Source organism: Haliaeetus leucocephalus, unplaced genomic scaffold (genome assembly GCF_000737465.1).
Source record: "Haliaeetus leucocephalus isolate CR32 unplaced genomic scaffold, Haliaeetus_leucocephalus-4.0 Scaffold605, whole genome shotgun sequence".
NCBI lineage: Eukaryota > Metazoa > Chordata > Aves > Accipitriformes > Accipitridae > Haliaeetus > Haliaeetus leucocephalus.
The window spans coordinates 5829847-5855498 of NW_010973041.1; the positions used below are offsets into that span (position 1 = coordinate 5829847).

General features: G+C 43.2%; 1 protein-coding gene across 1 annotated transcript in view; it reads right to left on the minus strand.

Annotated features, from left to right (window-relative positions):
* Window positions 1–1390: 1390 nt before the first annotated feature.
* KIAA0368 (KIAA0368 ortholog) overlaps window positions 1391–25652 on the minus strand; it is a 65927-nt gene continuing 41665 nt past the window's right edge. The window contains exons 27-50 of the mRNA XM_010578181.1: window positions 24916–24970; window positions 24037–24151; window positions 23022–23087; window positions 22648–22765; window positions 20558–20725; window positions 19855–19934; window positions 18999–19104; window positions 17642–17689; window positions 16488–16609; window positions 15185–15335; window positions 14191–14256; window positions 12264–12353; window positions 11751–11817; window positions 10916–11007; window positions 10750–10816; window positions 10320–10511; window positions 9162–9370; window positions 8621–8664; window positions 7874–8066; window positions 7099–7243; window positions 6353–6458; window positions 6105–6193; window positions 4841–4912; window positions 1391–4246 (exon numbers count right to left, since the gene is read on the minus strand). Coding sequence (XP_010576483.1) covers window positions 4107–4246; window positions 4841–4912; window positions 6105–6193; window positions 6353–6458; window positions 7099–7243; window positions 7874–8066; window positions 8621–8664; window positions 9162–9370; window positions 10320–10511; window positions 10750–10816; window positions 10916–11007; window positions 11751–11817; window positions 12264–12353; window positions 14191–14256; window positions 15185–15335; window positions 16488–16609; window positions 17642–17689; window positions 18999–19104; window positions 19855–19934; window positions 20558–20725; window positions 22648–22765; window positions 23022–23087; window positions 24037–24151; window positions 24916–24970 — 2601 coding nt within the window. The 3' untranslated portion in view covers window positions 1391–4106. The remainder of the gene's footprint in view (window positions 4247–4840; window positions 4913–6104; window positions 6194–6352; window positions 6459–7098; window positions 7244–7873; window positions 8067–8620; window positions 8665–9161; window positions 9371–10319; window positions 10512–10749; window positions 10817–10915; window positions 11008–11750; window positions 11818–12263; window positions 12354–14190; window positions 14257–15184; window positions 15336–16487; window positions 16610–17641; window positions 17690–18998; window positions 19105–19854; window positions 19935–20557; window positions 20726–22647; window positions 22766–23021; window positions 23088–24036; window positions 24152–24915; window positions 24971–25652) is intronic.

The following is a 25652-nucleotide window of genomic DNA, read 5'->3' on the forward strand; positions in this document are numbered from 1 at the left end:
GGGAAAAATTGCTGGCCCTCCACGTGCAGTAATCAGTTCTAAAGTGTTCTCTGACCCCAGTGTATAGCCCAGCCAGGAAGAAAGTTTTAATTTTTAACTCTTTTTTTAAAAAAAAAGTATTTTAATTTTGAAATACTACTTTTATGTTTTAGCTTTTAGTTCACATCCGCACGTTATTAAGAACTGAAATTCACAGGAGACTGTTGCCTGTACCATTCACTAAACTGGCCACATTTATTCCTCTTGGTGTCTAGTAAGTCATTCCTATTGCCCCTCTGTAAGCATTTACACATAAACAGTAGCTCTGTAAGCTCAACAGGAGGAACTGAAGCCTTTGAATGAGGAAGAGCTGGTTTGACTTGCAGTGTTCATGGCATTCAGAAAACCTGTTGCAAAGTGTAAACGCTGTCTTCCTCTCCTGTTGTCAATACTACAGAAAAGCAGCATATTGGGTTTTAAGCTAGTATAATAAAGTAACAAAGCAATCATCAACCATTTTAACTCCCAAGTTATTTTAACGTGTTTTGCAATTTGCTGCACTGATGTTTTTATCAATAAACTACACAACCCCAATTGTGTATGTGCTTTCTTCTCTCACCATTTTTCATTGAATAATCCCTACTCAGAATTAAAGACTTTCTTCGGTTTTGAACATCCTGCTGTATTTCTCAAAGCTTGATTATTTAATTCTGTACTCTGAACATTAGAGGTAAGAGAAAATCTAAGTATTTTTGGACATGGATGTTTATAACCAAGCAATAATTCACAATTCACTGCAAGCTGCAGCGTGGGAGAGGGATGTGGACCCACCGCTAGCAGTGGAGAGGCTCTGTTTTTGGGGGTGTACGGTCTGACACTGTTCAACTTGCTAGATGATGCTTCAGCCAGTTGGTAGCTAACATCCATAAACTTTGTATTTGCTTGCTCTCCTCTGTTTAGCTGATTTTTTTTTTCTTCCTTTCAGAATACCATTTAGAAAAGTAAATTTAATTGAGGCTGGTTTGGGGGCAGGGCGGGAGGGATATGGCTGCGTCTGGAATAGTTTGGAAACATTAAGTTCTTGAACATTATTTCAATAAATTTTCTGTCTCATGGCCTCACCCTCCATATATACATATGTATATCATATATACACATATGTCCCATAACCCTGCCTGGTTGCAAGTGACCAAGCTATTGGCTTAAAAAACAAATTCACACAGTTCCTCCTAACTGGATGCTGTCATTTGTAACACAGCCACCTTCAGGCTGAAGAGGAAGTGGCCCCAGGGCAGGGAGGCCAGCGCAGAGCAGAACACAAAGGGGTGCTTTGGGTTTGGGGCACAAGAACTCTGTAAAATAACTCGCAGTGGGAGAAAAAAAAACCAAACCACTACCAGTCACTTCGAAGAACAGGTCATGCAGTTTTTATTTAATGTTACCTTTTTGGTAAGCAGGAGGGTTTTCTTTCAGTCAGACCAGTCACATACTTTGACAGTACAGATTGCAGTGAATTTGATGGAGATCTTGCAACATTAGAAAACTTCTCAATATACATCCATTTAAGCAACAGCTTGTAGGTCAGATGTGAGTGCTAGAGCTAAGCCTGCGCACTGCACTCCAGGTATACAAAGCATTGCAGCAGCACAAGAAATGCCCGCACTGGGCAAAGTACAGTGTGTTTTACATAGTGCAATCACTTTTAGAGGAAAAACTCTAGGAAGGCCACATCTATTTATTTATTTATTTTTAATCCTGTCAAGTTTACAAATGCGAGGGGGGTAGAAATCAAACCTCTGACTGAATTAACTTTTGTACAGGTAGGTTTTGTGTATAGGCACGTGCTTTAGAGAGGAGCTCTGAATCTGCTCTGTAATCACGAGAAAGACATATTGCTTTGTGATTCAGAAAGTGTCATACCATCTCTCGCCTTCCTAACACTCTTGGCCAGAGCTGTTAATCCTGCTGTTTGTAGAGTTCCTAGAATACGCTCTTCCCTCTAGTGTAAATCCCCAATAGAGAAATTCAGGTTGCTATTGACAATGATTACAGTTATTCTACTTACGGTCATTTGACCGTATTAGGCATTGCCTCTGAATACTCCAGCCCACAGTGAAAACTCACGTTGCCAGAGACACGGAGGCTCTTGCTTTTCTGTTACTGTCACTCACCAATACGAAAAAAACCCAAGTCAGACAATGAACTGCTACAGCAAAGCATCACTGGTAATATTTATCTAATACAAGAAAAAAAAAAGAACACTCATGACACTACATGTCATGGTAAGCAAATTTTTAAAGATACTGCAAAGTGATTTGCCCAGTAAAATTTTAAAATGTACACTGTGCTCAATAGTTCAAACTACACGTAAACAAAGAGCAGCTCCCTGCAACAAGGTGTAAATCAAAACATTATAGCACCAGCTCCCAGCACCAAGGAGTTGCCCACTGACCAGTTCTAGTGTACAATGCAATAGTGCTCGCTGAGGTTTCTGCTACACGAGAGCCACAGTGGGACAGCTCTGCCCATTTCTTGCTGACATTTTCTTACCAGGTGTGCACAAATTACATTCCTCCCTTCCGTGGAGAGCAAGTCAGACAACGAGATTGTTACAGTACCAGAAAACACTGAATGGGAAATGGCACCTGAGGGAAAAGTAGGTACTGCATACCTGATTCTGAATAAATGGGCATGGAGGAAACGTGACGCTATCTGAGCAATCCTCTCCCTAACAGGTCAAATCTGAAAGGAGCTGCAGACTGTAAGAAAAGAAACAAGCCTTCCTATGCTGAAAGCCATGGACATGATATTGCCCACACTAATGATTTTATTTCACCATCAGCAAAGCGTTTATCCCCAAAAAGCTGTACACATACTGGTCAGATTATGGTGCAGTGCTAACTTTACACTATTAAAAGTCTGTTGCTATAGTGGTCAGGTTTGTCTTTTATCTGAGGAGGGCAAAAAAAAAGGAGACAGGCAGCATGGCCACATCATCATATAGCAATTTTACTCCACGTTAATGCAGATATAATCTTCCTTCTTAAGTGCAAATTAAAAAGTATTTGCTAGAAACCAGCATGACTTGGGCTGCTGAGAAATGATAGATGATTCAGTTTCTTACAAATATTGACAAGTCTAAATCAGTACAGGTTTCCAAAGCAAGAACAGGGTTACGAACAGGAAGGGAATAAAACATTACCACTATTAAAAAAACGTGTCATTGCAAACTTCGAACACTCTTCAAAAACATACCTAGAAAAGATTGTTTTCCTATTTTTTTTTTTCCTGCAGCTGAGGAGTGTCCATGCAAAACAATTTTGAGAAGAGCAGTGTTCCACCTGGGCAACAACTAGGCCCAACTTTGTCCCACACAGCTCAGTAAAGTGCTCTCTTGTGCATCCTTTGAGGAAAAAAGTTCTCATTTAAAGTTTGGGAGACCGAGGTTGCTAGGTGGGGAAGGCATAGTCTCGGTCAATCCATGCTGAGGTCAGAGAAGGAGGAAGGAGCAAAGTTAACAGTACTCTGCCTTTTGTAACTCACAGACAACAGGCTGCAAGGGAGGAGCAAGCAGGAGAAGCAGAGGTGGGTGTCAGATGAAACCCTGCCCCTGGGAAGCCACCGGAGTTTAACACAGGCTTCATCAGGGGAAGCATTTCATTCTTCACAGATAACAAACACTAGATCTACTGCAGAGTCCCAAAGATTTACTGTTTAGACACCAGGTAACAGATCTCCACACATGACACAAGTGAAAAATCAAACACGCTTTTCACTTCCTGTGCTGGTGGTTTTTCAACAATTCCATTAAAGGACAAAGGGGATCCGAGTAACATTCTTTTGCCGATTTAAAAAAGAAAAGCATCTTGCCCTCAACATTTTTAATGTTGCACACTTATAAACATTCTAGGGCAGATCATTAGAGGTATTTACTGATAAAACAACTAAAAATCAGCTTAAAAGAGTAAAAATAACATTAACGGGGAAAAGAATTTAAGGCATTTTTTTAATTTTGGCCAGGAATGATGCATGCTACAGAGTAATCTTCATTTTCCCACTTGGTTTTCAGACCACTGCACTTTTTTGTTTTTGTTTTACATGGCACTTTGTAGTTTGTGTTTTACAACTTAGTCAAGATTTTCAAGTGTTTTCTTCAATATAAATGCCTTCTCTTGTAGCTCAGGTCTGCTATCTGATGCCATTGTAGACAACGAACGAATGAGATGCTCTCTGCTTTCTGGTGTCAGGCTTTCCCACTGTTGAGCTTCTGTGTAGATAAAGACAGACAGACACTGGACATGAATACCAGAATGCCAAAAAAAACCTGAAAGATTTTTGCTAGAATAAAAGGAATTGTGGAACAGAAATCCAAAGGAAACGTTTGCTACAGAACAATTGCTGACACATATGACCTTGAGATGTAAGTAGACTCGTTCTCTGAAGTAAATTCTGCAAGGCTTAAATCCTAAATTAACAATAAGGAACTAAACTTGGCATTGAAAGGGTAAAAATTGCTCTTCTGCACAAACAGGAGCTCTCCCCTCTATGGAGCTTGCCCATAATGCAGAATCTGACTACACACTCAGTCCTGTGTGCTCTCCTTGGGACCCTCCTTGCTGGACATTTTCCTCACCCAAGGAGTATCCAACAGTACGTTAGACCTTGACTTTATCCCCAGTTACTTCAAGCCCTCTCCAACCTTCCCAAGTCACCAAGCACAGAACTCCAAGTCCCAACTGCCCTGAAACCTCCCGGTGCTGCAAGCAGAAGGTAACACCATCTCTCCAGGGTTCCAGCCACGCAGCCAGGTGCCTCCTTTACCAACCAGTGGCTCTCCCAGGTGGCAAGCAAAAAGTCTCACCTTGCAGTTTGGTGAGCAGCAGTTGTATCACAGACAAAGCTTCTGTTCTTATGGACGTGTAGCTTTTGTTTTCTAAGGGATTTAAAAAACAACAAAAAACCCCACAACGACATTGAGAACCAAAGGCATACTAACCGTACAAAGAGCAGTCACCACTGAGGTCTCCAGACCACTTTTGTTAGCACTGCTCTCTGAGCTCATTTGTGCTGGCAGTCTGCAGTGCTCCCCAATTAAGACACATCTGAATGGCAGAAAGTGACCAACTAGAGGTTGATAAGCTGACAAAACCTTGTGCATTGCCACTGCTATTACCACAGTGCTACTGTTCCTTACATGTGTTAAAAGGGAACAACGCTGGCACAGCTGCAGTGTGATCACAGACAACTTCTGTGCATAACACTGTTCCTTTGCTAAGTTGTAATGGCTATAAATCATCCAGGTTTTAACAAGTAGCATTAAGTGAGGGTACCTAAACCCTATACCATCAAGCACAACCTTGTCACAGAAAGTGATTTGGTCTCCTAAGCTAAAATCTTGTTAAAGTCTCATTCCAGGAGGATTGATAGTTAAAAGAAACTTTCCTCAAAGGGGTGTCTGGGTTGGTAGCTAGCTCTAAAGTAGGTGCTGCCTTTACGCATACCAGAAACATGAGCCACATGGAGGTATGAGGAGACTCGGGGCACTGTTACAGTCGTAGGACAAGTGGGAACACTACCGAAGTAATAAACAGCCCCAAAGTGTCAACTTTACACAGGTAGCACTTATATTCCCATAGGTGCTCTGCTCACGGACAGCACAAACTGCCTCAAAGCCTTGGAGCTTCACACACTGGCTGTCTGAGAAAATTTTGGGTCTCTCCAATGCATATGTATCCAAGAAGTCTGAACTGTGGAGGAGAAAAACTTGTGTCTCATTAAATCAGCAATAGCTTCATTAGGTGGGGTCCATCTTCTGCATGGAGAAGATTACTACATTTCCAATTTGCACTCCTGAGAGGTTGCAAAGTCTGCTGTCTGCCTCTCCCTCCCCTTTCAAAGCTTTCTGGCACCAGAGGAATTTACTTCTCTGTGCACAGCACCCTGCATAGTGCTGTCCTGAACAGCTACTGCAACATCAGAATTGCCACAGTGCAGTGCCAGGAAGGGCAAAATGTTACCTGACAGCTTATGCTTCTTCTGCACTTCTTCTACCAGCCAACCCCCAGAGGAGGAATTTATTAACGAGCAATTAATCATCAACCACAGAACAGGAAAACTCCATTTACCTAAAGAATGGGTAATAGATGAACAGGTTTCCAACAGTATTTCTGTCAAAGCCACAGGGTCTGAGTGCTCCTCATCAAACAGCATTAGCCTGTCAAATGCAAAAACACTGTCAGACACTCTGCATCACTGGGACAGAAGTCTGCTTGACTTCCTCTGAGAATCCAGTGTCATCCTCAATTTCATTAAACAGTTTGAAGAAACAAAGAAAAGCAACATCATTGAAGTGGATCGTAGAAAGGAGAATTACCCTTGAAAGTAGGCATTCATGGCTTGTAGCACTCCAAGCTGCACTTTCCATGTGCTGAGTTTCAGACGGTCACACATTAACTTGCAAAACTCCTGGCGATAGCAACCTACAGAAAAATAACAATGTCATTATGTTACCAGAGGGAAAGGCAGAGGAAACAATTCCTGCTCTGTCTCCCAGGTGTTCCTTACGCTCCTCTCCAAGTGACATCAAGCTAGTCACTGCACGTGACCAAGGCAACATCCTGTAACAAGTCCTGTAATGAGTGACCCTGAAAATCACCACATCAACACTCATTACCAAACACTGGAAGATAGACAGCTGCATTACACATTCTGGCATGCTAATAAAAGCAACCTGGGTTTTTTTTCAGATATACCCGCTTCCTCCACCTTGTACCAGCTCTGATGCAGACGTAAATAGGAGCAGCAAAACTAGGCTGCTTTTGATTAGGCAAGCCACCTCAGGTATCCTGCATGTCTCCACAAACTCGGAACAGTTTGGTGAAGTGATTTAAGACAACAGTAAAGGAATTTCCCCAAGGATGGGCTACTCTGTGGGAAAGCTGTTAGGGCAGCTTTCTCACTGAAGACCTTGCAAGCTGCAGGCAGTAAGATCCTGCACCTCCTCAAAAGCCTCCCCACTCCCCACATGATCCCCAGGTCCCTCCCTCCTACCCCTTTTCATTTTAAGAGGAAACAGTGTGAGCCAAGAAAGTTTGCTCTGCACACCATTAGCTCACTTACGCTGTGTCTCTGGGCTCCTTGGCCAGGCTTTGCCCAGGGTCTCGAAGGCACAGATCAGGGACTCCATCTGCACCTCCTTCTCCCTCATGTCCTCATCCTCTTCATCATGCTTTGGTAAACCCGTGCCCATGCTCTCAAGAGAGTTCTGCGGAGGTGATGGGGGGAAGGGTGATCGACAGAAGGATGAGGGCAGGCTAGCCACACACTTCAGTGCAATTCAGTCTTCCCTTGCAGGCTGTGCGTACCAGTCCGTGCACCCAGTCAGTGCCTCCATACAACTGGAGCACAGGCCCCCTTGGCCACCAGTAGCTCTGGCACTATCGGCAGCCTGCAGAAGCGTGCAGCAGGCTCCATGGCCTCGCATCCAAACATCTGCCTGTGCTATACGAGTCCCACTTGCAGAGCTGCGAAGCACCGCAGATACTAAACTGAAGCGCTCTACACAGCTTCCTAGGAGTCTCTCGCTGCCCGTGGAGCAGCCAGGAATTAACTTTTAATGCTGCATCGGGGCAGTGCTGGACACCACTGGCAGGACTCTGCCTAGAGAACAGCTGGGCTAATTCGGATTTTGGGCAGCACAGGTACAACCCACCCAGGGCTCACCAACAGTCTGGTATTCAGCCCCACCAAGGATCTGGCTGAGTGTTGGGTATTCCTCACATCAGCAGCCTTCTGGGCAGAAGAGAAGCCTGGCATGCTTCCAGCATCAGCCGGACTGTCACCACTTGGGTGTTTTGCTTTGAAAGAGGGAAAACTCAAGAAGCTGAACTGTCACCTTCTTTATCATGGGAAAGATGATATCTGCCAGCTGCTGGAACCGGTCTTCCTTTGTTGCCTGCAGCACCCCAGCCGCACAGCGCAGTGCCACCATCTTATACTTTAGGTTCTCTTTCTGACATTCTTTCAGGACAGCCTGGACAATATCATTGATGGTGGGCTGGCCAGGCACTGACTTCTGCAGCTCTGCACTGGAACACAAGGCACACAGAAACTATCAGACCCACATGAATCCCTTCCCAAGCACTGCTTTTCCCACAGCGTCCAGGCACAGGGCTGCAGGTTGTCCAGGCACTGAAGTTACACTCTGGTGCTCTTTTTCACTCTTACCCTGTCTGTTCTCCCTGGTTTTCTTTCCTGTCTTTCCTCATACGCTTCCAATGCACTTTCCGCCCTCACTCTTCTACCTCTTCCTCTCTTTTCCCCTTTAAGGCGTCCATCCTTCCCCTTAGTCTCTTCTTTCTTCTTAGCAATTCTGGCCTCTCAACATCCTCCTCCTTGCCCTAAACCAACCATTTACCTGTGCAGGTCCCTCTGAAGTATCACTTGCCCCCCCAGCTCTCACCAGTGACCCGCACATTGACAAGCGGGGTGGAGAGAGACTCCTCACATGCTGATGGGAGATCAGGATGGTGTTCACAACTTTCTAGAGTCTCCTTAGCACCAGACAGGCAACCACACTGTGCAACAACCTCCTTTTTGAGGTCCCAGCTCCCGAGAGTACCACCTCTTTCAAGACACTTACTTGCAAGCAGAGACGACACTGGCAATGGCCTTTAACAGCTCCTCCTGCAATGAGTAAAACAGATACCACTGAGAAATGCTTCACAGCCAAATGGCACAGTCCTGCCGCACAGAGGAAACCTTTGTACTCTGCTGCGAGAGGTAGTGGGGAAACATGCCTATGACACCAGCCTAGAGAAGCAATGTCTGGCTCCTGCCACTCCTGCTGTAGAGGCTGCAGAGGACTTGGCTTTCCATCTGCACTGAACCTGCAGTGGAAAGTGGCCTTGCAGCACTTCTGAGCACAAGCTAGTACCCCTCAAGGCCACAATGCGGTGCAGTGGAAGTAGTCTAAGTGGAAACCCAACTCCTAAAGCAACCTGAACTCCACCTACTTATCTTCCCTGTCATTTTCGTATCCGCAAAATGCAGAGCGAACTGCAGACTCCCTAAGCCAGAGCTCTTGCGTGTGCTGCTCAGCAGCAGGGAACATGGCATTTCCTGGCTCAAGGGCCGCATGCTAGTGCTCACAGCGATCCACAAGGTGCTAGTTCCCTTTTTACCTTCCCTGTCCAGGTTCTCCCTGGCAGGCCTTGCAGCAGTGCGGAGAGCACTATTCCCAGATGCGGCGGTACAAGGGAGCCTGTCTGTTTGGCAATTGATGCCATGGCAGCTGCTCCCTGGGCTTTCATCTTCCAGGACTGGGACTGCAGAGCCTTCTGGGTAATGGTTATCAACTCCTGCATATACAGCCTGATGCCACCCTGAGTACCTGCACATCAAACAGAGGAAAACTGTAGTTTTGCCACAAAACAAACAAAAACCTGATCTTATTTAAAAAAAAAAAAAAAAGAAAGAAAAAAGAAGAAAAAAAAGCAGTTACAGATTTGTCTATTTTTTTGGCCATGAAACATATCAGCAAGGCCTGCTTCAGGCAAAGGGGTGAAGAATTCCTCCCAGCCTGATTGAAGGTGGGTTCTCTTTTCTAGGCACTTCCAAAGAAAATCTTTAGCACGTATCTAGACAAAGAGGTCATCTCAGTCCTTCCACATAGCAGACATTAGACATTGTGTTAGCCTGTTTCTAAGGAATATAACTTTTTTTTTTTTACAAGAACAGGTCACGGAAAACTGTTTTGCAGCTCCTTTCCCAAACTCTAGAAAAGTAATCTGCTGACTGAGGGACCAGATCCGAAAACAGGTCAGAGGAGGAGCCAGCAAAACCATTTCACCATGCATTCAGATCTTCCTATACAGACAGAAAGCATGGCAAAATAGCCCTTCTATAGCACAGATTCATTCATTGAAGTTAAAACCACAGGCATCAGCAGAGAGACCTCCAACCCAAGACACAGGCCAAAGTGCCCTGTAACTTCAGAGTGTGCAGCAGCCCTTAAAGGCTGGCATCAAAATTTCCAAAGATGTCCAGCTACCTGCGCCATGATCAGGGCCAGATTACAGTGGCATTCAGTGCCTCTCAATCTTAAAATACTTCTCCTGACTGTGTCTGTGTATCCTCAGCAATCAATACCTCTGTTATTATTTTAAATAGCCACAGAGAAGTTAACCTGCCGAAACTCATACAGGACATCTTTAGCAAGGAAAAAAATGGAAACAAGCTTCCCATGAGAACTCTGGGTTTCCAAAATAGATTTCCAGAAAGCATGATGCTTCTTGCCCCACGCTTCCCAGAAAGCTTTTACCACTCTTAACGCAACTTACCAGGTACATTTTCCTGCCAAACTTCAGTCCACAGAGTAGAATTCTCTTTCTCTCCTTTCTCTTCATCGGGAACCTCATGCATGCCAAGAAAAGCCAATGGCAGCACATGTTTGGCATGGTTCTTCACTACATCTGGGCTGTAGCGTCCCACAGCATGCACAGTTAAAGCACAGCCTGTCCTGTAAACTGGCTCTGAAGGAGCAAAACAATCACACATTATAACTGGGAAGCAGGATTTTCCTTTGACAGCTTGGTCTGCCTCTTGGGAAGGAGAGGAATGCACAGTATTGTATAATGATTATATGTGGGAATTATTCAGCCAGTGAAACAAAGCATCACAATATAGAAATGTTTCTTTAACAGCTTTTGCTGTCACCAGGAACTTTTTCTGCACTCTATTCTGTAATTGAACACCCCAGAACCAACATACCTTCCTTCTCCATGTACCAACTGCTGAGTTTGTGCAACAGCTTCTCAGTGCTACTGTCCCGGGAAGTCTGTAACAGTGAAGTGACTCAAATCACTCATACACTTAAAAAAACCCCAACAACAAAAAAGCAAAATAAAACCTAAAACCATCTCAAACCCCAACTCACCCGGACTAGATGCCCCATAGCAAAGGCAAAAGACTTCTGTACCACGCTGTTGCGATCAGTCAGGCCACTAAGTAAAGCACTCATAAGTTTGCCTGTTGGAAGAGACCTCAGTTTATCAGAAGTATCATGTTTTTATTCCTGTGACAAGAACTACAATAGCCTGCATTTCACTAGATTGTCTGAATATATGCATTTTTCCTCGTCGCATGTTTGTGGGGTTATAGGTCTGTCTGGTCCTTATGTTTAAACAAGTGCACAGCATAGCACAGCAAGGCTCAGCAAAAGCTAGTGTTTTGTCAGCCTCAGCCTGCACACCTTGACTGATAATGTTCCTGCATGTGAGCACCCCAGCTGATCATGCTTTCACCTTTATTTCTAATTTTGCAACAGAAGGGTGACCTCCTTTCTACTATCAATCACCGTAAATTTTAAAGAGTAGACTAAGACCCACGGAAGCAAAGTCCCTGTTTAAGGTCCTCCCATAGCTCAAGTTGAAGAAACAAGTGCTTATTGACAGCGCTACACTAATACAGGCATTGTTAGTCTGCTCCAATAAAGTCTAGAGATATTTCTGCCTGTTCCTGCTGGGCGCTAGCAAATTCCCTCAACTCCTTCCTCTGCCTCTTCCAACTTGGTGAGGTATTTAACATCCCCAGGACCTACCACCAGCATGCCAGTCTTATACACTCAAGGCAACTTCAAACAGCTCTCTGAGAAAAATACACACATAAAGGTCGTTCTTGTGATAAAATCAAAGGCCAATAAGGAGGAAATACTACCAACAGAACAGCAACAAAAAGCACCTTTAAAACCTGACACTAGAAACAAACCTTACCTGAATAAGGTGTTAAGTCCTGAGGACACTGTGTGGTTAACGATACAATTACACTCGCACAGCCTCCCTGGAAGGATGCAAGGGAAAACAAAGGTAAGATAAAACAGCACTAGCCCTGAGCCTCTGCCCTGATAAGCGGGGAGTCAAGGGTAGAAGAAGAAAAACAGTTTGTAACAAATGAATGACAAGAATTGAATTAGGAAGTGAAAAGGTTACCAGGACCCACACTCAGGATAGATGGTCCTGGAAGATTTACAGCTAACACAGAAAACCTTCTGCACTCAAGTGTCACCAAGCACAACAGCCGTGTAGCCCAGGGGAGGTTAACGCAGCAGACATTCAGAAAATCACAAGTATTGTAGGTGGATTGAGACTCAGATGTAAAATTACTCCAGTATGAATGAGCCCAAGCTGTCACTTTAAAAGAGACAGTCAAAAGAACTGTATTTACATTGACACTGCTCTGTGTTCTCTTCTCCATTTCCAAAGGAACTATTAAAATCACATACATACCTTTGTACCAAGGCCTACTCCACTTTTGATCAGTTCACACAGCCGGGGAACCAGCTCACCCAGGACGGACACATCCAAATACTGCAAGCTCTACAGAAAGCCAAGGGACAGGGGGTGTTGGGGGGAGAAAAAGGAAAGGTAATGGTGGCAGACTTAAGCTGGTCTACTTCCAGCTGAGGCCAGCCTCAGTTCTGCAGGCTGGTCTTCAGCTGAATCATTAGAGTTTGCTGCATGGTGGGAAAAAGGCACCACAAAGTGGCTTCGACCACATACAGATTCTCTTGTCCCACTTCTGTGCTGAGCTGACCCTGCTAAAATTATCATTTGCTGGAACTGATGTACTCCAAGTGTTCAGAAAGCTGAAAGTAACACACTAGCAAGAACTCCTTTTGGGGAGGGGAAGAGATACAAAGGTGTGCATGTCTTTAGGCAAAACCCAACATTCCCACAACTGTCTGAAACCCTGAAGCAGTAACATATCCAAACTAGACAATGAAATGAAACTAGTCATGACAGTTTTTAAACAGGTCAAGACAAACAAGTGGTATAAATGACATAAAAGTACAAGAGGGATGTTACTGATATCGTTTCTCATCTCCTACGCCTAAATGCCACTAGGCAAAACAGAAAGCCTCATGTTACCAGCACTCTCTGTAGCACACTGTCTGCAGAGGGGAGATCCATCCTCTAGCAAATTCAAGGATCACATACTAACTGAAGGTAACCCTCTCTGAGCTTCAGAAGTTAGAGCAGCTGTCACTTCCTCCTCCTGCATCGGTATGGTGAAGGGAATAGTCCATTATATCATATAACCTCCCAGCCAGCCCCAGAATATAGAGGAATAGAGAGAAGGTTGCTCACAAGCCAGGACATCTTCATGCTATCCCTCTCCTCCCCTAGGAAATCCGAAACCTGATCAGGGCAGCACAACTGTCCCCCCCAGGCTGGTGGAGGGGAGGCATGGCCTGGAGGAGGGACAGCAGCAGCTGCTGCAGCCTGCGGGGTGGCAGTGAGTACGCTTTTCCACGGAGCCTTTCATTCCCAGCCGCTTTACACACTATTTATAGAGAGCAGTCCACCTGACACCAAAACGCAGCTCCACACGCTGTTATATACAGGAGGGCTTGCTGTTGTTACTTTTCCTTAAGCGCAGGAAACAAGGAATAGCTCTGGTGGCCACGCTTCTAAAGCTTGCTCAGCGCTCACAGCCCCTGCCTGCTCACACACCCCTCGCTGTGTGCAGTGCCTGAGCAGAAAGGAAATGTCTTTTCTTTGGGAAGGGACAGGCTCTTTCAGAAGGCAGGGAACTCTGCCAAGACAGACCCTACAGCACCGTGTCTGGGCATCATCAACTCCTCCAGCAGCAGGGAACTGTGGTGCAAAACACCAGCTGCTGACAGTGCTTTCAGTGATATCAGCATTTTCTCTAAATATCTCTACCATCAAAGCACCGGCAACGCCCAGGTAAGGATACCTAAGGCACCAAGAGGCAAGGGTTGGACAGCATTCGTGCCTTAAGAACAGTAACTACCATCAGTTGGAGGCCCAGGTGAGAACCTGGTTGTGGAACAGTGGGCCAGAGATGAAGGAAAATGGCAGCTAGCATAATCCAGAACCATTTGAGCCCCCATCCAAAGAAAAGCACTTGAAAGATGCCCTTTTCATCAAAGCAGGCAGGTCTTCAGGTGGAGAAACAATCCATGTGACTCCAGATGGAGCCAAGGTTATTCACAATTGATCTGAGGAGCAAGCTGTGGCAACAGCATGAGAGAAGTCAGTACATGAAAAAGAAGGTGGGCAGATGTCCACAGGGCGATGTGATAATAAAATGAACCCTGAAGAGGTATTCTGTAAAGCTCCCGCTTCGATTCCTGTTCTTCTCCTACAACATACCTTACACTGGAACCCATCTGAATCAAGTACTTACCATGTTAATGGTTTCCATCATGGGAGATGACTTGACAGCACTAAGTCTGGCACTATCCATTGCAGTCTAAAAAGAAGGAAAAAACCAAAACCAAGTGTAAACTCAACATGAAAACAGTGGAAAGGGCAGTATCAGCTATAACTCACTACCTCACAAACTCAAACCAAAACCCATTTCGGAGGCATACAGACAGAACGTAATTACATCTACAGACCACGAATGTCTCCCTTTCAGAGGCAGGTGGATGTTCTAGCTGGAGTACAGTAGCTAAACCATGCACTCCTGACATCACGGAAACGACAAAAAGAAAAAAAAAAAGAAAATAAGGAAAAAAAAGGAAAGAAAGAAAAAAGGGAAAAGAAAAAAAAGAAAAAATCCCACTCTGACCTATTGCTCACTCCTTTCTCATTTGCAAAGGCTAGAGTTTGACCCCTTTCCCTCCCCACAATGAAATTAGCTACATTTGCTTCTGAACAGTGGGTTTCAGTCACTTTCCCAGAAGACTGCTACTGATTTATATGGTTCTTTGAGAAAGATTCAAGGACACAGCGCTGACAACATCCACCTCCAGCCCACAGTGCTATGGCACACCTTCTAATCTATGTTATAAGAAGTCCTGCAGTTAATCCCCTGGGAAAAACAGCTACACAGTTTGACAGTACAGGTGCATTCCAGATAATTATTACAGACTCTCTCTTCACCTGTTTCACTGTTGTATATGGAGTTGAAGTCACATTTAACAACAATTCTTAATAAGATTGTTCTTCACTCTGAAACATGTGGTTGTCTAGTGAATAAAAAAAAATCCCAACCCTTCAAAAAAACCCCACATTTGTCCAGCCATATTGCAATGACCAAACTTTTTTTAGTAACTTCTTAGCTCTTTCTCTTTGCATCTTTGAACAAAAATCTGCTGGTTTTCTGCTCACTGAATGAAGCTTAAATCTTTGTTATCTCTGTTCTGTTGATACTTTCCCATTATAATTGCACTTACTTTCTCCTGATCTGTTGCAGAAAGACTCAAATAATTGAGGACTTGAGGCTCCAGCACACTTAAGGATTCCAGTAGGGCTGGGATAAGTCTTGGTGCGTGAGGTTTCAGCATAGACCCAGCACTTTTACTGATCTTCACAAGAGTGTTAATGCTGAAAAAAGATCAAAGGGAAGGTCAACAGAGAAACACACAGACTTGGCTGAAAAACGTCTCTGGTCTGCTCTAATCCAGTACCAACAAAAAGGCCAATCCAAATCTCAGATACACCAATATAAATCTACCTGCAAACAAAAGTCTGTGTATTTTTCTGCTTAAGCAAAACCATACCCTAGCCCTGAGCTTCCAATTGATGCTATGCTTCGCACAGAGATTTCTTACTTTGGCCAGGGTATCACAAAGGGAATGGGCAAAGAGGTAGTACTACACACAGATGTAGGAAGAAATAACACATCTTCATGTTTTAAAGCAGCTCTGGGCAAAGTCACCCCAGAGACATCCATTGTCTCTGCCCAAGAAAAAACAAATTACAATGATCTGTTCAAATCCCACTTGTCAGTTTCAGACTGACCACATCTCTCAGGCTGCATTTTGACAAAGGGTTTCATAGCTTCAAAAGGGATGAAAAAAATAAAGAAATATTCACTATCATTTGATCGGAGCTTTCTAACCTTTCTGGATAACCATGTTCAATAAAAGAAAATTATTTTTGCAAAGACCAGCTACACTCCAGGTCTGAATTTTCCAGCCTTTTTTGTCCTTCAAGCAAATGAAGGAATACACAAGGTTACAAAGTGACAAGCATATGAAGTCTCTAAACATCAAGGGACATCAAACCATTACATGACGTAAAATGTATTTGAACAGTGTGACAAAATGCAGTCACCTCTGAGATGTGAACTGCCATTACTCACAACCAGTCATGAAATAAGACGTGGCTGTTTCAAGAACTACCGTGAGATTTTTTGTTTACAAGCAGAAGAGATATGCCAGTCCTTAAGGACAGCCTCAAGCACAGTAAACTGCTTGCAGATCAGTTTGCCGGTTGTACAGGGAGAAAAGAACTTCCTGCTGGGAACTGAATCTGGGCATTTGCAGAGAGGCCAGATACTCCCAAAAGATGGGCAGAGTTCCTGGGGCTGCTGTTTGAACTCAGTGGGAAAAGGACTCAGCAGGAAAGCTGTTTTGGGGAGAAATTTGTCACTTCAAACACAAAGAACATTCTGCAACTCAGGTGAATAAGCTGGGTCTCTTCGTGACAAATCATGAGCCCATCCCCGGGGACCTTACATGATGCAAAACTAACCTGAGAGATCGGACTTCAGCAACTGTGCTTACTATTCCTTTGTCTAGGAGGCAAGGGAGTAATACAGCTATCATCTTCTGACCAGCTGCTCCTTTGGAGGGATCACACATCTTCACACAGACCTGGGGACAGGTGAGAATCAGTATTGCAAGTATGTACAAACCTCCTGCTCAGACTCCATTAAAGCACCTTCTCCATCAGACAGACAGAAGAAGCCAACAGTAACTACAGCAACTGCTTACAGCCAAACCTAGGCTCTGTTACACCTTCATTCTCCTCTCCAGGAGGTACTTAAGCCATAATCCACATCCACATAAAAGGAGTTTCAGCTACTGTCAGCTTCCAGAAAAGGCAAATTCAGAGCCTAGCAGGCCTTGATCTGCATCTGGATGAAGAGATGGACCAAATGACCTCTCAGTTGAGGAACAGCCTATCTCAGCTACATGGATTCAACAATTCCATAAGGCAGAGCAGCAAGTCCCAGATCAGAACAGATTCTGCAACTGCAACAATGTTTTGGGACCAGGTCACCACTTATCCCATTGAGATGTTGTGCTGCATGCATTGTGAAGGTTGTAATTTCAAACACAGCTCTTAAGATCTGTTTCCATTTCCACTGATGTGACTTTTTTAGAGGAATACCTAAAAAAATATTAAGTGATATGTGTACTACACCCAAAAAATCTTGTGTCAGTAACAGCACCAGAGAGTGAAGTCCAGACTGGATTACTTTGTTTCACACCAGTGAGGTTCCACTGGGCTTGCTCAACTAGATCAGCTGGGCTTGGCCAACTGTTGAAGTTACAGGAAGTTTCCCTAAATCCCACTCCCAAGTGGGGAAAAAAAGGACATCAGAGGAAAAAAGCAGTTCATGATATACCTCCTTTGGTTGCAGAGAACTTAACATTGCGTCATCCTCAAGCAGCAGAACTTCACCAGCATCAACAAAAGTACAGAAGAGTATGTGGTCAAGCTTATTATGATTGCTTTCTAGAGGGCTGTTCTGTTTATCACAACTGCACCTTATACTAGAGATCTTCTCAAGACAACAGTCTAAGGTAAACAGGTCACTCCTGCAGATATGATAGTGAATGATTACCTGACATCAAAACCATAAACGTCTCCATGTGCAAATGACAAAATTAGAGTTTTACCTTGCTTAAAGTTTTTAGGGCTAGCTCTGCTGCCTTTCGCACAGTCTCCTAAAAAAGAAGTCAGCAATGCATAGTTACTATTTTTAAGTCTTCTATAGAATGATTCATATTAATTGATAAGTATAACACTAGTACTGAAAATGCTATATTCATCACTAATACTTAATATAATAACTTTCAAAGAAATTCTGGCTTTGGTCCATCTGAGTATCTGGTCTACTCAGTGATACATTAAAAATACATTAAAAATCCTGCCTGCCGCTGCCAGGTTCTCTGTGCTTCTGTTCACATTTGTCTCTGTGGTATTATTTTACTGGTTGTCCTTTTCAAAACCAAAAAACCCACAAAACAAAAAAAATGACAAACAAACAATAAAACCCAAAACCAAACCCCAAAAAACCAACAGAACCTTCTACTGCAAAAAGAAGTATATAGTGCTTTGGGTATGTTTTACCTCCTCCTCAATATAATGCCTGTTGCTTAGTGATGCTTTACTCAACTGAATGTCTAGGACTACAGAAAGATGGACTAAAAGCAAACAGTAAAATTAGTGCAGCTCTGGTGGCACGTGAGACCACTAACAACTAGACTCTTTAACTTTACTTGTATTGATGAATTAAGCAGTATCTAGCAATATTCCTGGGTACTGAAACACAACCACCTGGACTGGTAATGTCTTAGGATGTTCTTAGAAAAAATCTGGCCTGCCACTGGTAGACCTTCCCAAACCATTTCCAGGAAAAATTCAGAAATTAGGCCCTTCCCAAAAGGCAGTTTGCAGGCAGTTGCTCTATTTTGGAGGCTTACATAGCTCATTAGCACCGAGGCAAAACAGCTCAGTTGGTTTCAGTGCCCAGGAACATTTCTGAACACACTACATCTACTAGTATGGAAGTAACCTCCTGGTACACAGGACCTTTTGGAAAACAGCTCAGCCTTGCTTAAGCTTGAGCAGAGAAGTCTGGATCCAGAGAGAACACAGCTCAAACCTGGAAGGACCCGAGGACTCTGACTTCATATATGCAAGTCATTTAAGCACACAAGCACGTTCTATATGTTTCTAGACTCCAGAGTTAAGCAAATACTTAGGAATTCTTTTATATCCAGGAAAAATGCTGAACCATCAAGCACAGCAGGAATGAAAACCAACATTTAAAAACATGAGAAACATGCACAAAGAATTTCCAAGGCGGCATGGAAATTTTAAGTGCAAGGGGCCTGAATTTCTCATCTGCTTAATACCCAAAACTCCCATTGGCTTCATCTTGACTTCTCATAGAATTTTTCTTTAAAGATCTCAGCGCTTGATCACTGTACTTTCTGTTGAAGACTCCTGTTCAATGATCCGTTCCTTTACCTTAATGTCATCTTGCACTCTGAATAGGATTTCCCAGATCTCTGGAAGCTTGTCTATAATGTCATCCAAAGGTCTTCCTCTTAGTAAGTCATTCAGTGCCAGACAGCTGCAAACAAGGAATTTCATTTCCTTCACACGGTGTATTTAATTGATAAAGTTGTATATACAGATATGTGTACAAATGTAAGTAAATGGTTAAAAAAATGAGAACTGTTTCATATTCCTTATTTTCCTCAAACCCTAAATCTACTCTGTCATAAGAATGTCTCCTTTAGCTGAGAAAAAAACGTTCAGCCAGTCGGTGAATCAGGTGACAGCAAGTGAGAAAGGCTGCTGTGGTGAAAATTGCTGTTACAAACATTCCAGTTACAAAATTGTTTCAGATTTCTTTTCTGTAAGTATAGGATAACAACAAAACAAAATGGTCTAAAGCCTGGAATTGAAATTAAAATGGAAGTTTTCAATACAGCATAACTACAAAGCATTATAAACAAAAAGCAGTTTATTAAAAATCCTATAGCGACTGGGATCCTGCTGCCAAGTATGTATATGGCCAGACTGCAAGCAATTATTTCAGGTCCAAGGATAGGCAAGCACTTTGTGACCAGAAAACTCCTCCTTCAGAGGATGTTGTTTAGTATCATGCTCAAGCTACATGCAATAAAAAATTTCAGGCTCAGTGAAGCAAATACCATCAAGATTGTATCACACTTAAGTGCAGACTGCAGGATGGCTCTATCCTGCTGAAAAGACGTGTCCTCTGTCCCCCCTCAACTTCTTCAGGTTAATAAGTTTACGGTGAAGAAAAGAAAAGAAGAGAGTTCAAAGAAAAATCTGTTACTTTTCCTAGCAATACCTGGATTCCCTGATCCTCCACAGACTGCTGGTTAGGTTACTGATCAAATCCTCAAGAATTTCCTTCATGTATTTATCAACCTATTATTAAAAAAAGGAAAAATCATGAAACAAGCATGGACCATGCATCCTTGTCCTGTACTCTGAAAAAAAAAAAAAGGTCCTTTTGGACTATACAACCTGCTGCCAGCCACAGGAGATGAACTAATGCTTGCCAGAGCTGACTACACATAAACTTACTCTGACTTTGCTTTAGACATGCCTTTCTCTGCACTGCTTCAGGGCTTAACGCTGTGACAGAGATCACAAGAAAGGAGGAAAGGCCCTTAGTCCTTCTACTTAGATGCTCTTGCTCTAGGAAGGGCATCTTAGACCACAAGGATTCCTGAAAAGCTTCTCACAAGCAATATCAAAGCAATAGCGAAGTGTGGAAAGACCTCACTTTAAGTAAAGTAGATCATAAACTTGAATACTGGCAGCAGAAACAAGGTCTGCAACATCCTTTCATATGTAAGAGGCAATGCAAAACCTCTGCACATCCTCCAGCTCATCCATGGATTCAAGCACCTCTTTCTCTGTAGGACAATACCTCAACCCTTTCTGCACAGCCCCTCCTTTCACAAGATGCAACTGTCCTGTGAGGACCTCTGAGGTGCTGCTGGCTAGCAGCAAACCCACCTCTCTGCACTTCGCTGCTCACTCACCATTGACTTGTCAGTGACCAAGGCATTCCAAATGCTGGTCATTGCCTGTCGAATGCCCAGGTTGGGGTCAAACTGGTAACGGTAGAGCCGGGGAAGAAGCTGGGGCAAAAATGGAGCCAGCTGCTCTCCAGCCTTGGCAGCTATCACATTGAAACCAAAAGCTGCTCCCTGAAATGATGACAAGAGAGTATTTGTTGAAACAATCTGCTCACTCACTCAGTTATTGCTCCTGGGCACGCCACAGTCAGTGGCAGAGTGGACTGACAGAGTTTAGATTTAGACCAAATCAAAAGGACTAGAATGGTACCAGAATTAGCCCCACATCAGTGCCACAGTACCACAGTGATCTCAAGTATACAATCACACTCAGCAGACAACATACTACTTCAAAACTTCCTTCTCTCCAACCTTCATTTCAAAATACCAATTGACCTCATTTGCAAAAGTGGTGGTGGAGAATTTCAACAATGAAGACTTGAGTAAGTTCCTCTGAAAGAGATTCTTTCTCAAAAAAACTGGTGAGGGTGCTTCCCTAAAACTCTGCTGCATTTAAAAGAACTAGAATAACTTAGGAATTGAAAAACTAAAAATAAAACAACTCTGCCTTAGCCCTACAACCTGAAATATCCGAGGATTATCATTTTGCATGTGTCTATATTTACTTTAAACTCAAGTATTCTTCCATACTCTTTTTTCTTTCTCCAACACTGTCAATTCCACTGTCAATTCTAACACAGTGGAACTGATGCTCACCCTTTGCTCATGAAGTCCCATGGGATTTGGCAGGATAGCCCAAAAAGAAATTGCTCAATACAGGCAGTGCAGTGACTGCCTCTAATGACTTCATGTTTCCTGACTTGCAGTGTCAAAAGCTGCCACTTAAAACCCCATGCTAGGTATTTCACAGGACAGTGTGTGCTGTCTGGGTTAGTCTAGAAAAGGAAGAGTAATAAAAAACACGCTCTTAGTACCACTGCTCTGATGAGCAAGAGGCTACATTAAGTATAAGGAAAAGGGAGGCATCACCTGCAAGGCTCTGAACCGCTTGCTGTGCCTAGCTCTTGTGTGGACATTTGGAGCACAGACTTCCAGACACCCCCTTCAACTTAAATGATTCTCCAAATTCCTCAAATGCCAAAGGTCAACCTACAGTTGCTGAGTGGATTTTCTTGACTCATCCTAGCTGGTGAAATTCCACAAGGGTCAGGAACCTAACTCTGCTCCTGTGCTTCTGAAGTCCCAGTGCCAAGACAGGGAAGTCTTGAGAGACATGCTGACTTGTCAAACTCTGGATGAAAGTTAATGCTGGGGCTTGTTTTTTGCACTAAATGGTGTTGCCAAAGACTCAAAACCTCAGGTAGCAAGCATGAAAGGTGCAATACAGTAGATGCAGCTACCTGGGTCTTCTGCATGAAAGCACATGAAAGGAGCTCTGCCTGCTCCCAGGGACAAAACAAGTTCTTCCATGCTTATGTAAAGCCCGTGAAAAAGTCCCCAGGTTAAAGCTCTGAAAAGTATACTTAAATCTTCAAATTTATGATGCTGCTTTTTTTGGCAGGAAGTGGATCCAATAGTATTTTGGCTTTGCCAAAGGTCCCAGTAGCTTTAAAATATCAAGACTTGAGTTGAAAAAGGAGACTTCTGACAACAGTGATTAAACTGGTGTATTGTCAACTGGCTTTTTAGCAACTTACTGCTGAATACTTCTTGCTCTGCCTTTTTACGTAAAAGGTCACTTTATCTGGCATTTGAAAATTCATCCAGTTTTGAAAGTATTATCTCACTGTTTGAACACATGAAGACCTGGCATCTAAGCACACTCAAAAGTACAAGCAAAGGATCACAGTTGATTCAGAGGGGAATGTAGGATGACATGAACCTTGTGATACCAGTTCTTTTTGTAAGAATTTCAAGTAATCCTAAATTTGTTTCACAGGCTGGTACATTTGCACTGGACCTGACACCAAAGTGTGAACAAATAGCCTCCATCTACAGTTATCCATAGATCACATAACCAGAGCTAAAGAAACGCAGTTGTTGTTTCCAGAGTTCACAGTGGGAATGAAAGCGGCATGAAAGCAGCAAATTACCTTCCGAGAATTCCACATGGCATGATGATTGGCCAGATTCATGAATTTGTACACCAGGTCTGGTTGATTGAGATCACTTGCCAGGGAACAAAGCTCCTTGTAGGTAGACAGGCCTTGACTTTGGAAAGCAGAAGGGAAATCAGTGTCACTATTTTTAGCTACACAAATGCCATAATAGCTAGAGCTATAGTCAAATCACAGCCTAAAGCAGAGAGAGAGAGAGGAGTGAATACCCTATCTGTACTAGAAGAAAATAGCCTTGGTAACTTAGAGAACAAGAAGGAACAAAAACCTCAGGAAGCAGATTTATAAGCAAGGGAATACTGTTTCAGCACTGACTGTGTCTCTGTCATTGAGACTGCCAGTAAACTTACCCATCTGGGGTTTTGCTCAGGCCACCTTGAAACACCACAGTTTCTCCAGTCATCTCATGTTTGGCTCTGGTAGAAAAGAGGTCCAGTATTAGCTTCAGCAAACTCTACCCTTGAATTGCCTGCATGCTACAGAACAAGTTAATTTGTTTTGCTTTATTAACTCAGTAACTTCTTGTTCTTTCAGTTCCAATCCCATAAAAAACACACAGGTGTGCAAAGCCACACACAGTGCAAGGAATTTCATTAACCTGCATCATATGTAAAGTTAAGGAGATGCTGCAGAAAGTTTTGCTGTGCAGTCAGAAGGTAAAAAGTCAAAACACTGAATGATGGCTTTTTATTTCTGCCCAGACACAAGCCATATAATGGACAGCAAATCTCTACTTCAAAATTAAAAAATACAATTTCTATTCATCTAATCTCTTCCTGTTTACCACCACTGCATCCCCACGCTCCCAGCCTAGGATTTTGTCATTCATAGTGGCCACACCCACACCAGGTTACACAGGAGTAGGTTGTTAAAGAGCATTTCCAGCACTGACTGACATAAGTACTAGCCAGGAGTCCTGGAAGACCAGCATTTTTCTCACCAAAGCTGACAAGTGACTGTTAACAACACTTTTTCAGCAAAAGGTACATTTCAGGCACAAGCAAGTCCCCTCTTCTGCAATATTCACATTGTGCAGAGTTGCTGCAACTGGTCATTGTCCTTTACAATTACACAACGCAGCCAGTAGGAAATCTAACCAAACCCCAACAGATTTGAACTGCTTGAATCAGGACTGAATCATTATTTTGAAGCATTGTTGAATGGAACAAAACCAGAACAACTTCAGTCACAACAAAGTCTAAGCTGAATTAAGAAATGTCCCAGTTTGACCCACTGGGAATATATGGATATTGATTTGCCCTTGGCCACCAAACATCCCTTTCCACACACAAGAGAGGCACATTTTTGTTCCCATCAGACACATAGCTCAGAGTACTCTCTCACTGTGTTCTGAGCTCACTGTACCTTTTCCCAGTCATAAGGGTATCAACAAGTGTGGTGACTAGCTCTTGCTGATCCTGTTCACTTCCTAGTTCATATATCAGGCCAAGACCTTTTGAAGCAACATCTTGACTAAGCTCTGCAAGAGATTTTACAATGTAAAATCAAAGATAAGTATGTAATTAAGTAACACACAAATTTCAAAAACAAGAGTCAAGCAAAATCATGATCTAGCAAATGGAGCTCTTCACAGCTCTCCACTTCAGAGCAGATCTAGTCTGGCAAAGCACAAGCTTTGCATCCTGAAGCAGCAATTTGTTCTGAATGCATATTCCCCATCAAATTAGGTGACATCTTCGTGTTAACATTGTCACTGCATGTTTTGATATAACACAGAGATTTCCAAGAGCCGCAGGTATTCTGACACACTGCTGGCCCCTGAAATTCAGCAAAGTTAATGGTAATACTCTCTTCAACTTCAGTGAGCTTCAGATAGGCTGCTGGATGCCACCCCTTCCACTAGCTGCCATGGGTAGACCTGTAAGTCAAAATCTGCTAGCTTAAAGAGAGCTTAGAATTCCTGTCCATGCAGAACTCTGTGATACGCATCTTGCTGCCCAAAGCAGAGCAGAAGTAGCACCACCGAACAGTTTCTGTTATTACAGAAACTGAAGGGGCAAATGCTTGGCTAGCAAAGCGCAGAAAAAAGCTGTGTTTATCTCTACATGCAATGTCTGGAAAAGAAATCATTCTTACTACATCAGAAATAGGATGTTTCTACAGTCATCTTTCAATGCCGACTGACAGAGAGGATGTAGGTGACCTCCTGCCTGTTCAAAAATTCCCTCTGTTCTGTTAAAAGCCTCCCAAAAGACACAACTCTTAAGATGTGATAGTACTTACCATCACTATCTGACAGAATTGAAACAAATGCACTTTGAATATCCTTGAGATGAGACTGTAAGAGGAGAAAAAAGGACATTATTTTTATCTCAGGCTTTGGATCCTTTGTCTGGTCTCAAGGCAAGTTCCTAACAGATAAACAGAGGCTACTGTATCAATGGAGTTGCCTATTTGAGCTTCACCTGCAACATGAACTGCCCTCCTTTCCAGACAGGTAAGCAGCAGCCTGACATTCACAGAAGAGAACAGTTATTTGTCCAGCACCCTTTTACAGCTACTATGCCATTAGTAAGCCACACATTTTATTTTCCTTGTCTAATACATGGCAGTAATGTGCCATAAATCCAGCTTGCAGCCAGATGGGGCTATCCTCTGTGTGAGGACGTCTTTTCTTCATCCGCAAACTAGTGGATTTTGCCACCTCCCACAAGGTCCATTGTTTAGGCAAGTGTAATATGTGGCAAGGTTTTACATGTAACAGCTTACATTCGCAAAGCACCTATTGTCCCAAAGCTCTTTATCATTAGCTGAAGAGCACAAAATAGTTACATGGTCCCATCACAGTCTGTAGTACCTCTATGCAGAGAGACAGCATTTTGGTTGGGAATACTTTATTAAGTCCTTGTATTGGTCCTTTCACATTCTCTTGTTACAGACAAGTACCCTAAGTATAAAGTTTTCATCAAAGTGCACCAAAAATACACAGTACATGAAGCACATAACTGCTCCTAGGTACC